This window comes from Panthera pardus, unplaced genomic scaffold (genome assembly GCF_024362965.1).
Source record: "Panthera pardus isolate Hobbes unplaced genomic scaffold, ASM2436296v1 HiC_scaffold_24, whole genome shotgun sequence".
In the NCBI taxonomy this organism is placed as follows: domain Eukaryota; kingdom Metazoa; phylum Chordata; class Mammalia; order Carnivora; family Felidae; genus Panthera; species Panthera pardus.
In genome coordinates, this window is record NW_026526810.1 from 100,763,807 (window position 1) to 100,776,846 (window position 13,040).

Sequence of the window (13,040 nt, forward strand, 5' to 3'; positions counted from 1 at the left end):
TATAGCATCTGGTGGACATAAGAAATCCTAATATGCATTTACAAATGATTTTGAAAAAGTTCCCATGGAGAATTAGAAACATTTGATTATCCTTCAAATTTGGCTTCATGGGAAAGCAATTCACTAACAATTTAGCAGCTCTGTTCTGCCTGCCACCTAATTACTGCATGGCCTCAACATTTGACTTAACCTCTCTGAATTTCATTTCCTTCCCTATTAAATGAGGTTAACAAGCTGATGTTACTCATACAAGTGCTATGTTAAAAAATATATTAGCTATTCTGTTGTCAGGTTCTCTTTCTCCATCTTTATTTTCACTTTGTCTCCTTCTACCGTGCATTACTGCATTGTGTATATGTGTGTATATAGACACACATATAATGGTTCTTGTCAAAAACTATCATTAAGATGTCCCCTCCAGTTAAAAACAACAAGTTCCCAGCCTCTCAGCATGTGCATGATTAGCCACATGTGATAATTACATCCCAAATGATAATACTTACAGCAGCAGCGTATTAACCTTGTTAGGCACTCACAATAGCAGAGACTAGAGCAAAGAAAAACAAAAAAGCATAGCAAGCCGCCTCATGTCGAGTGTGAAGAACACGTGGGATACGGGTGTGGGAGGGGGTAAGCTATACAAATGGAGTACAAGGGAAAAAGGACTAAATCAAAATAAACAGATATGGAGCATACCACCTTCTTTTAAAGTTCTGGTGCCAGTTTCAGCTAAATATAGTGTTTATTAGTAACCACTATATGCTCAGAATTATGGCCAATTCAAATGAAGATTTATATGTGGCACTAACTTAGTGCATAGGTGATATTCCTTTACTTAATTCCCACGATAAGATTTTTAAATTTTTAATGTTTCTTTTTGAGAGAGAGAGAGCGAGAAAGAGCAAGCAAGCAGGAGTGGAGGAGGGGCAGAGAGCGAGGGAGACACATAATGTGGAGCAGCCTCCAGGCTCTGAGCTGCCAGTAAAGAGCCGGATGAGAGGCTGGAACTCATGAACTGCGAGATCATGACCTGAGCTGAAGTTGGGTATTTAACCGACTGAGCCACCCAGGCGCCCCTTTTTAAAAAAAAAAAATTTAATGTTTATTTATTTTTGAGAGAGAGTTTTTACATTTTTTAAAATGTTTGTTTATTTTTGAGAGAGAGAATTCCCACAATAATATTAAAGTTAGTCAGAAAATCTAGACAGAAAAGCAACAAGGGGGAAATACGGTTACCATGGTATATGAATTATATCTCAATCAAACTGGGGTTTTTTGTTAATTTGTTTGTTTTTCATTGTTTTGTTTTTTTTAACCAAGTTACCTGCAGAAGAATGGCAGTAAGACTGAGGAAAGACTTCTCAACAGCAATGACAGAAGCCAGAGGACAAGGGGACATTATTACCAAAGTCTCAAGAGAAAAACATTCTCAACTTAGTGTTCTGTTTGAGTGAAGGAAAAATAAAGATATTTTCCACAAAGTTTGAAAGAGTTTGTCACTGAAATAACCACTGACTGATATATTTCAGGAAGAAAGAATTGAACTTAGAAGGAAATAGTGAACTTTAGGAAAGAATAATGAACAAAAATTGGTGAACATATAGGTAAATATCAGCATGTATAAACTGCAAAAAATAAAACAACAGGAAAATTACTAATATATTTGGAGTATAACAGCAAATGGAAATAAAAATCTAGGTAGAAATAACATGAAGGTTGAGAAGGGGAAGTAAAAATCAAAGAATTCTAAGATCCTTATATTGCTTAGAGGAGGGTAAAAATATTGATTAATTTTAGATATTAAATCAAGGTACATGTTGAAATTTTAATCTAACTTTCAAATCAATAGAGGGAGTAAATTAGAATAAAGATAATTCAGTGGTTCCAATAGAAACCAGAAAAGGATATTTAAAGGCATAGAAAGTGTAGAATAAAAAGCACAAACCAAAACTATAAAAATAAATCAAAAGATATGTGATATAATAAATGTAAAAGGACTACAATTGCTGTGTAAAAGATAGATATAACACTGGATTGTTTCTCTTGCTCCCAATCTCTCCCTGTTTCCCCTCTGCACATCTTGCCACTCACACTGTAGTTTATGTTGGGCCCACCTAGCCTCATAATGTATAAGGAAAAAAAATACTAATTACTAACACACTGAACTTGGCTCAAGAATACAAGAAGGATTTAACATTACGAAAATATGCTTGTGTAGTTCACCATATTAACTGATTTATGAAAAACCATTAGGATTATCTCAAGAGGTACAAAAGAAGCTTTTGATAAAATGCACTATTATTGATAAAATTTCCTGAGGGGGCTCCCTTCAGGAAATCTAGAAGTATAGACATCACAGGAAAAATGCTGAAATGGTCTGAGCTGTGTGTGCAAGAAAGGAGTGATTCTCATAAGGACGGTTGAACACATGCGCAAAACCCCTACTTTGCCATCTGCTAATGCCTAGACACATGCCTCTGGAGAGATGTGGCTCCCTTTTTCTTCTACCTTCCAGTCTCAGACAAGTAGCTTTCATTTGTGGGATCTTACTGGCAAAAGATTTAGGGAAGTGCAGTTTTAAGTTTTATGCCCCTTTGGTACAGGAAAGTGCTTAGAATGGTGGAAACAGTGTTAAATATCAACAACTAATATGCAATACGGAAGAGAACTTGCTAAACCTTGATAGTGGGCATTTAAAGAAAATCTGCACTAACTGTCATTCTTAATCCTGAAATCCTTTATTAAAGTCAGGAACAAAATAAGGATTCCCACTGGCATCACTCTTACTTGATATTAGAGTGGAGGCTCAAGGCAATTCAGTAGAATAAGAAAAAGAAATATAAATTTAAAACATGAGAGGAAGAAACAAAGCTGCCATTATTTGTAAAAGTATGATTGTCTACATTAGGAAAATCTACAAACTTAAACTAATAAGTTTTTCATACAAAACCAATTATTTTCTAATACATCAAGAGCAGTTAGAAAGTAGAGTTTTAAAACACTACTACCTATGACAGTAAGAAAATATCTAAGGTACCAAAGGATAACATTAACAAAAGACAAGTAAGAAAATTATGGAAAAAAAATACAAAACTTTTTGAAAGACACAAGAGAACACTAAATCCATAGGTAAACTATGTTCATTGGTAAGAATGTTCTATACTGTGAAGACAACTTTTCCCAAGTTTCTATCCAGTACAATCTCGATCAAAATCCCCGGGGGGTGGGTGGTTTTTGTTTGTTTGTTTGTTTGTTTGTTTGTTTTTGGTATATTTTGCTTTATGTCTTTTAATAGAACTTTACAAGCCGATTATATGTTCATATGCATAAGTCAGCTAAACCAAGCAAGAGCTTAAAATAATGAAAAATGTAAAAAAGACAATAGAAGGATTCTCCCTAGCAGACAGCTAGGCATATTATAAAATGATGATAATAACTATTATCAGGTGAGCCACTCAGGCTTGGAAATTTGGTATCTGACATTGTATTACAAATCAGTTGGGAGATGATGGGCTATTTAATGAATAATGCTTCCAGTATGAAAAAAAAAAAAAAAGATCCCTACCTCACACCACACGCAAAGATCAATTTCTGGTAGATTAAAGATTAAATATGAAAAATAAATTCTTATGACTCATAGAAGAAAATATATGAGACTATTGAGTTTGGGTAGGATTTCTTAAATAATTCTGTTAGTGCATAAACTAAAAAGGAAAACATTTATAAACATGACTCCACAGAAATTTAAAGCAGTTACTCTACAAAAGTCACTATAAAATAAAAAGGTAAGCTACATGCAGAGAAAAGATACTAGCAATAAATATAAAAAAGATATTTATCTAGAATTTATAAAGAACCAGCAATCCACTCCTACATATATACTGGAAAAATTCTCAAATTTTGGTAGTGTAAAATATAGAAAAATATTCACTGAAATCTTTTCAATTCTTGGTTATTACACACAAATATCCATTAATTAGGAGAATGGACAAGTGAGTTGTAGTTTAAACATTATATATCTGTTAAAATAAATGAGTCACAAGTATATATATCAATACAGATAATATAAAAAACTTAATGCTGAATGAAAAAAGGCATGTTTTCAGGAATAAATACAGTAAAATGCTAAGTACTTTAAATGTGCAAAATACTATTAAGTATATTTTGTGTATATTTATGTCTATTATATGGTGAAAGTCTAAAAATATACATGAAAACGATGAACTCCAAATACAGACTAGTAATTACTATTAGTGAGAGAAGCAATCAAATAGGATCAAGGAGGAATACTCAAGGATCTTCAATTATAATATTTTATTTCCGAAAAATCCAACAAAAAGCAAAAGGTCAGTGGTAACTATAACAAATGCTAAATACCACACATCTGTGTGATGGGTATTTGGATATATGTAATATTGTTCTCTATTCTTTTCTGTATGTTTAAAATATCTTGTAACTATGATAAATTAAAAGAGAAGGGGAGGTTAAATTACTGAATTCCTTTCCCTTGCCTGGTCAATCACGGTGCCCCACCCCTGCCCCAAGGCAGAGTCTATGGTACTGCAAATAGGCAGTGTTTCATATGAGCTCTATAAGTAACCAGTAGGGTATTGTGCTGTTTCTTTGGAAAAATGACTTCTGAGTTTAAAATGACATAGTTTTGTGCCATGATAAATTGAGGATTATGTACTGTTATAATTTTTTTGGTATGCATGGCATCTTCCTGTATGGAGAAGGAAACAACTGGTAAAAGAGACAATGACTGGTAAAGCAGTTGACACAGCTGAGTCAGAAGAGCAGCATCCAGTTCTATCAAGGAATCATGACCCATTGAAACTTTAAAAAAAATTTCTTTTTAATGTTTATTTATTTTTGACAGAGAGAGAGAGAGAGAGAGAGAGCGCGAGCGTGCGCACGAGCACCAGTGGGGGAGGGGCAGAGACAGAGGGAGACACAGAATCTGAAACAGGCTCCAGGCTCTGAGCTGTCAGCACAGAGCCCGACGTGGGGCTCGAAGTCACAGACAGCGAGATCATGACCTGAGTCGAAGTCGGGGGCTCAACCGACTGAGCTACCCAGGTGCCCCAACCCATTCAAACTTTTGATGATGTTTTTGAGTTATTTATTAGTGCCACTGTGGGGCATTCTGAATACTCATCCATCAGAAGATAAAATATTGCTTGGTGGTGTTTTGTAGCAAGTATTATCAATTCCAAAGAATTAAAACAGAATTCAGTTAAGTTGTATATTTACTTGACCCTTTCTTTGTCAATTCTGACTGGTGCTCATTGGAATAAGTCATCGAACCCCAAAAACCCCAGCACTGTTTCTCACAGGTAGAATTTCCTGGGCACAGCCTTTGCTCTGGACAATTAAAAATAAACACATCGTTAATGCTGAGGAGAGGTTCCCTGGAGCTGGAATAATCAGCAATGTTTCTCTTCTTTTGGTTAGGTGTCCTCAGACTGGATTGTTCATAAAATAATTATTGCCCTTTTTTGTCATACACGTTCAATTCAGCTTCGGTGATGGTGGTTTAGGAGTAAATGGCCTTTCTTATAATTAGAAAGGGATCTTGTGATGGGATAAAGATTGAAATTGCACTTTGTGAAATGAGCAAGTCTTTGTTTGCAAGATGATCTCAATTCCCACTGCCATAACTGACAGCAGAATTGCCAGAGCAGTTCGGTGACTGGGTTGAACTTTTCCTGTAGGAATCATGTAGCTGTACAGCTGCGGAAACACAAATTCACTCCTCCATTGTTGGTTTTCTGACAGCTTTCTCTGTAGAGCAGTTTGAAGAGTGGAGAGCCCTGTTTCTGAGACAGAGAAGTGTTTTCACACCTGAAGTGTAATTTCACACCTTGTGTTTCTCAGCAGATAAGTGAATAAAATAACACATCAAACCGGAATAGAAAAAGATCAACATAGAAAGAAAACTGCAGGTTGTAATTTGTTTCCGATCTTACAATGCTCTTGTAAGGAACTGTAAATTACAGAGATCTGGATTTACACTTTTAAAAGTTTGACTGGTTGGTAGGTGGGAAAGTGAGCAGTAAACACTAACCAGCTTTCAGCCTGCATTGAACAGAATGTACAGAATGATAGAATTGGGGAAACGCCCTAACGTTTTGTTTTGTTTTGTTTTGTTTTCTAAAGAATAGGACACACAGAAGTTAGTGGTAAAAATCGTAGTTAAGGGGTGCCTGGGTGGCTCAGTTGGTTGGACCTCTGACTTCCGTTTGGGTCATGATCTCGTGGTTTACAGGTTCAAGTCCAGCATCGGACTCTGTGCTGACAGCTCATAGCCTAGAGCTTGCTTTGTATTCTGTGTCTCCCTCTCTCTCTGCACCTCCCCCCTCACGCTCTGTCTCTCTCTCCTTCAATAATAAATAAAACATAAAAAAAATTTTAAAAAATCATAGTTAAGAGAGGGTCAATAAATTGATAAATCAAGTGATTTTAATAAAATATAATTGTAGGGATAATCTTCTTTGTAATTATTCAGGAATTTTAGCAGAAGGAGAGACTATGTTAGTAAAATTTGGCTATTTTCTTTCCTTTCTATAAGTTACTAAACATATGAGGCTAGTCACCATTTTATAGCATTCTAGTACAAGGGGGTATAAAACAAGGGGTTTATCTTCATTTTTCAAGTTTGAAAACCCAAGACCAAAAGAAAAAAGAAAGTCAAGCCTCCTGGATAGTCATGTACATTCATTTCAAAATATTTAATATTTATTGAATGTCTACCATGTGTTAGACTCCAGGCCAGGAACCAGGGGTACAGTCATAAACAAGGCAATTCCTCTCTCACACTGATAGCCTTGCAGATGAGTAAGCAAGCAATGACAATGCTGGGTGCTAAGTCATGAGATAACCTGAAGCTAGATTTTGATGGACCACACAGAAGGGTTATCCCGGTCAGGTCAGGGGCTTGTGGTCAGCAATAATTCCTGGAGACAGCCACGTCCAAACAAAACTAATGAATAGAAATCGTGGGAAGATAAATATCACATGTGGTATCAGAGCATGTAGAGTTTGTGCAGAAGTTGAAAGGGAGAGAGCAGGGTGGGTTGGAGGGGTGAAGGTACTTCAGTGTAGTGGGAATGCAGCATATAAAGGCAACAGTGGTGCATAGTAAAACTGGAAGGTAAGAGGGTCAGAGTGTGTGATTTATACCAAGACATTTAGTTTTGATCCTGTGACTAGTGGGAAGTATTGAAGCCTTAGTCTTTGTCTGTTAGTGAGTGACATGAACAGATTTGCATTTTACAGAGCTCCTTCTGGCTGTGGGATTGGGCAGCCCAGGGATGGGAGATGAATGAAGAGACCTGCTGTATTGCAGGTTCTGATAGAGGCTGGTGACCCAAGCTTGCAGTGCATGCAGAGTTCAGTGGCTTCGGGAATGGAAAGCAGTGGGCAGAGTTGGGAGCTATTTAGGACATAGAATCAACAGAACTTGGTGATTGCTTGGCTAGACTAGTGGCGAGGAGCCAGTCTTGCCAAAAATGTAGTCCAGTAGTATTCCATTGTGTTTATAAACCATATGTGGTTTATATGAGAAAGAATGAGATTCTGCCGTTTGAAGCAATATGGATAGAACTGGAGGGTATTATGCTAAGTGAAATAAGTCAGTCAGAGAAAGACAGATACTATATGTTTTCACTCATATGTGGATCTTGAGAAACTTAACAGAAGACCATAGGGGAGGGGAAGGGGAAAAAATTTACAGACAGGGAGGGAGGCAAACCGTAAGAGACTCTTAAATACAGACAAGAAACTGAGGGTTGATGGGGGTGGGAGAGAGGGGAAAATGGGTGATGGGCATTCAGGAGGGCACTTGTTGGGATGAGCACTAGGTGTTGTATGGAAAGCCAGTTTCACAATAAATAAATAATAAACAAACAAACAAACAAATAAATAAAAATGTAGTCCTGACTCCTGGTTTGGGTAATTTAGTGGATGATGCTACTGTTCACAGAGATGGGGAATCCTGGAGCAGCAAGTTGTTAAAAGCTGGGGACACGATGAGTGAGAGGTGTGTGGAATGTGCTCAATGTGGTATTGAGCTGGATCTTGAGCTTGGGAGAGAAGTCTAGGCTAGAGATACAGATTTGGTACTTGTCACTGAGTGGATAAGATGGTCCAAAGAATATAGAGAGAGTGAGAAGAGAAGGCAGTCTGTGATCTTGGCATAAAACAGTATTTTGACTATTAAAAGAAAACACTCCTGGAACAAAATGTATATATTTATCTTGTTACATAAACAAAATGTGGATGAAGAACCATGCATGTCCACAGACACCATTGCACATATACTTAGGCATGTATACACCTCTGTAAATGTAGAGCTTCTGATGAACATCAGCAAGGTGCCTGTTGTGGGCTGCATGAAACATTCAACGTTGAAGCTAATAATCCCTTTCCTTAATAATTCATGGAAAATATGTTAGCCCTGCAGCAAACACCAGGCCCAAGGATGCTGATCAATGTGTTAAAAAGGAAAAACTTGGAGCCCATGTAAATATTACAACACAACTAGCAGAACAGAAAGCCCTGATGTTTTCTTATTTGTTTTTTTTTTTCTTAGATACATACGGGAAGCTCTTTCTTCTCAATTCTGTGGGTCAAGAGATGTCCCGCTGTAAGACATCCATTCGACGTGGTCAGCCCAATCCTGTCTATAAGGAGACCTTTGTTTTCCAGGTCGCCCTCTTTCAGCTCTCTGATGTCACGTTGATGATTTCCATTTATAACAGGCGCACTATGAAGCGTAAAGAGATGGTCGGTTGGATTGCTCTGGGCCAAAATAGTAGTGGAGAAGAGGAACAAGACCATTGGGAGGAAATGAAGGAAACAAAAGGTCAGCAGATCTGCAGATGGCACACCTTGCTCGAATCCTAGTTCTGCCAACAGGCATTTGTGTGCTACGTATGGCCCGGTGACCCGCCTTTTAGCCACTCATACCAACTCCTCATATGCTGGTGGGCTTTTTAAAGACAGGCTTACAAATAGGGATTAGGGTCTTCTAACCTCTGGGACATTCTGGGCAGGGTCTTTGGGTCTCTCGAAGGTTTGATTTGAATTTAAATATTGTAATTAAAAAAAAAACCCACATACACATGGTCAAGTGTACTTGATGGAAAATTAACCATAGTTGAGAACAGTGATGAGTCAATTTGTGTTCATACGTTAGTGTATCTGGGTTCAGCCTATGGAATAAAGCTTTTCTTGCTGTCTCTGTTTGCTTGAAGAATAACCTGAGATTTCAGGGGAGCTGTTAAATCTTACTATTTGTACCCAGGTATGTGTATGAACCAGAATTTTGTTAATATGGTGCCAAAACCCCCCAAATACAGAAACGAATCAGATGCTGAGGCTCATAAAAGAATGTAACTGTCATCTATCATTCCCTATTGCACATTTTTGTCTTTATGAAAACACACCTCATTTATTTACCTAATAAATGTTATAAACGTGTACTTATACAACACATTTCTATTCATTATATATATACCTTTCTTTATCTCACTTATACATTGTGGTTTCCTGTGAGATTTTGTTAAATGAATCATTCTGAAGGTTAAAAAAAGAGTTTAAAAACACTGTTGAAAGACAACTTGTCTCCTTTTCATTTGTAAGATTTCCAACTTGTAATTTTCAAGGTTTTTCTGCCATTTTTCTTACCTAATATATTCTTACAGAATGAGAAGAAAACCAAAAGTACCTATTGAAGTCATGGATTTTCTGATTTTCTGAATCGGGCGTTTTCCTTTAGATTACACTTTTTCTATATTCAGTGGTATATACCCATACATATATTTTGAACATACACCTGAATGTAAACCATATTCTTTTTCATGCACTATTTTCCATGATTAGAGCATAGTAAATGGTACACAGTGGGTCTTTAATAAATGTTGATTTGATTGACTCTTAGATGTGAACATGTTATGACACCTGTGAATGAAGAAATATTTGCAGCTTGTATGAAATGACACTGAGTTCTTTTTCTGAGCATTTGAAGTGCCTATAATTGTCATTTCTCACGGCATTTGCGGTAGCATATATTAGTCACTCCTTGCATTCCGGGCATGTGCCATTCGGAACGCTGATCTTGTGTGGTTATGAGCATGAAATTTTATTTCCCACTTTGACATATTTGTGCAGTGCATGTTTCTTTTTCTTTTGCTTATGTCTGCATCCTTAACTTCAGTTACCTTAAATTGCCAGTAATAAAGAAAGGGAAGGAATGTGTGTCCGTGTAGAGCCGGTGCCTGTCGCACGGCTCTTCTGAGCAATTGCTCAGTTGCTTATTTTTAGCTTTTATGTTTCATTGTTGACTTTTTGCTGTCTGTGGGGAGAGTGATAGCTAGTGATGGATGTATACAGTGAAAAACACAGAACTCCTCCTCAGCTCCACATTTTGACAGATTGTAAACGTAGGCTGTAACACTTGAAGAACATATTTATCCCTCGCAGTGCAGTGTGGAATGGTTATCCTGACAAGAACAGACTAGGGCACTGGCTAATTCTACTGTGATTTCACATACCAACTTGCGAAAGAAGTGATTTCCTATGGAAGAATAAGAATTAGCAAAATAAATTAATACCTTAATTTCTTTTTAGGTCACGGGAGTTCCATCCACAATACTGCTTCGTTATTGGGAATAAGTAATAAAACCACGCTCCTTTGGGTTTTTACCCTACCTTTCTTTGGAAGACCTCAAAGTGCTTTTCCAACATTATATCCATTAACTGCTGAGTGGTCTTTGCAGTGTGGCTGTGTCATCGAGTAGAACTGAGTGCAATTGATTAAGTAGCGGCACAAAGAATTGGCTTTTCACAACCCTTACTCTCTTCATGCGCTTGTGTTTAAAAGGGAAGTAAAGCAGCCTTGTTATGCTTTCCTTTATGCAGAAACATAAAAGCAGCATTCACTTTAAAATTTACATTTGAAAAAAACCTGCATATATTGTACTGACAGTCCTGGATCCCCCCCACCCACCCCACCCGCGCCTCATATTTTCCTGTTCTGTGTTTTGCTGCATCCCTTGTTTTATGGTGCCCAATAATCACCTAGACTTCATTTTCTGCCTTGACCCACCCACTTTTAGGGCTTTCTGCTGGTGTAGTGAAGATATCCTTGTGTGTTTGATCTTTTTTCCAATAGTCTGTTTATGAGACAGTTATAGGAATGTGCAGCATTTTAAGGGATGAGATGCCTGAAAAGCATTTTTAATTTTTTGTAATTTTACTATGTGGGTGCTATTCACCATGTAGGATGCGTGTACATCTTGAATATACAGCAATCTGAGGCTGATTGTGTAAATATGAAATGCTAATGACAAGATACATTAAAATATGAGGCTGAATTTTTTTTTACATTGATTCGAAATTCTGGTGTAGCAAGATCTTTTGATTTTGTACGTTTTCTCTCCCTTATTTGCTTGGCAAAGTCTAGACACAATGCACTTAACATGTTTTTCTTTTCACTAGAGCTCTTATATCTACCTTCGCTTTTTAAGAGTTATAAAAGGTAATTAGTTGGTTCAGCAGTGAAAAGGCTGCTTTTGCCTGTTTTATCTAGCTAACAGTTAATATCCCATAGAGACATTTGAGAGTGAGGAAGCACCAGCATTTGTTGCGTGAGTAGTTCCTTCCATGATTTTTCCTAAAGACAGTGCTTTTTAAATAACAGGGTAGAGGGTAAATGATGCTCTAGGTTTATGGTAATCTGCTTTCTAGCCTGTCTTCTTTCAGGGCATTGACTTACACTGGATCCAGAAGTGCTGGTGTCACCAATCATGGTGGTAACTCTTGTGCCCCCTGCTCCCCTCTGACTATTGTTGAGTTTGTAAATGGGCCATTCACCAGGCAGGGAGGCATCTGCTCTGGCTTCCCTCTCCTTCACTGGCTCCCAGTGTGATGCAAGTTGTTTGGGACCGTTTTGACTGATGTAGTGTAGCTGTGGAGGGAGGTCTTGCCTTCCATAATGGAAGAACTTGTACCGCCATTGGATGTATTCTGCTTGGCATCTGCCTGCACAAAGTTGGAGAGAGAGTCCACGCCATGATGGCAAGGGGGAGAAGAGAGCAAGCTCCCGCGTCTTTGTTCACGTTAGGCACCGTGTCCTCTGCTCCTTCTTCAATGACAGTAACTGATTGACTTCAGCACTGATGCTCTCCATAGTGTGAGGTGCCTCAGCGAGCCTGAAATGGCCTCTGCCTTTGCAGGGTGGGGGCTTGCGCTGTATTGTGCAAACTGTTGGCACCTCTCAGGCAGTCACTGTACTTTACATCCTGCTTGTCCTAGATGGTCTTATCTGAGAACCAAAGTTCTTTTCTTTACAAGTAAAGCATCATTTAAGTTGCAGCCACCATCAAGTTAAGAGAGAGTGCTTCTCTAATGGCCACAAATTTTATGAAACTGATGGTTCAGTGTGGACATTGAACTGTGAGTTGCCCCAAGGCCTGGCTCTCCTCTTGCAGCAGAGAACTTAGTACAGTAAGATCAGAAAAGTGATAGAAAAGAATTATTTGTAGATGACATAAAACCACATGGAGGGTGGGGCGCCTGGGTGGCTCAGTCGGTTAAGCGTCCGACTTCGGCTCAGGTCGTGATCTCGCAGTCTGTGAGTTCAAGCTCCGCGTCAGGCTCTGTGCTGACTGCTCGGATTCTGTGTCTCCCTCTCTCTCTGACCTCCCCCATTCATGCTCTGTCTCTCTCTGTCTCAAAAATAAATAAACGTTAAAAAAAAAATTAAAAAAAAAAACCACATGGAGGAATAAGCTTTAACAATAAACAGGAGTAGAAAACACATGCGGTATCTCCTCCCACTTTAAGGGAACTGTGGCCAAAGCACATTCTGTTCCATTTGATCCACAACAAAAACATGACAGATAATCCAGAAATGGCAAAAGCATTTTGTCTTGAAAAAATCATGCATTTGTTCAAAAGAAAAGCTAGGCAAAACTGTAGAAAGCAAAGAAATCATATAGTTTGCGTAGGGAAGAATTAAAGAATAAATACATATG

The 13,040-nt window shown here is 38.0% G+C and overlaps 1 protein-coding gene across 6 annotated transcripts in view; it reads left to right on the top strand.

The window, feature by feature from the left end:
• SYT16 (synaptotagmin 16) overlaps positions 1–9,622 on the top strand; it is a 247,830-nt gene extending 238,208 nt beyond the window's left edge. For 5 of the 6 annotated variants that reach the window (XM_019451604.2, XM_019451601.2, XM_053889475.1 and 2 more), the window contains one exon: positions 8,594–9,622. In XM_019451604.2, the coding sequence (XP_019307149.1) occupies positions 8,594–8,907 (314 nt within the window). In that variant the 3' untranslated portion in view covers positions 8,908–9,622. Of the gene's footprint in view, positions 1–1,320; positions 1,755–8,593 lie in introns of those variants that run through there. The other variant, XM_019451602.2, reaches the window with a different exon arrangement.
• Positions 9,623–13,040: the final 3,418 nt, after the last annotated feature.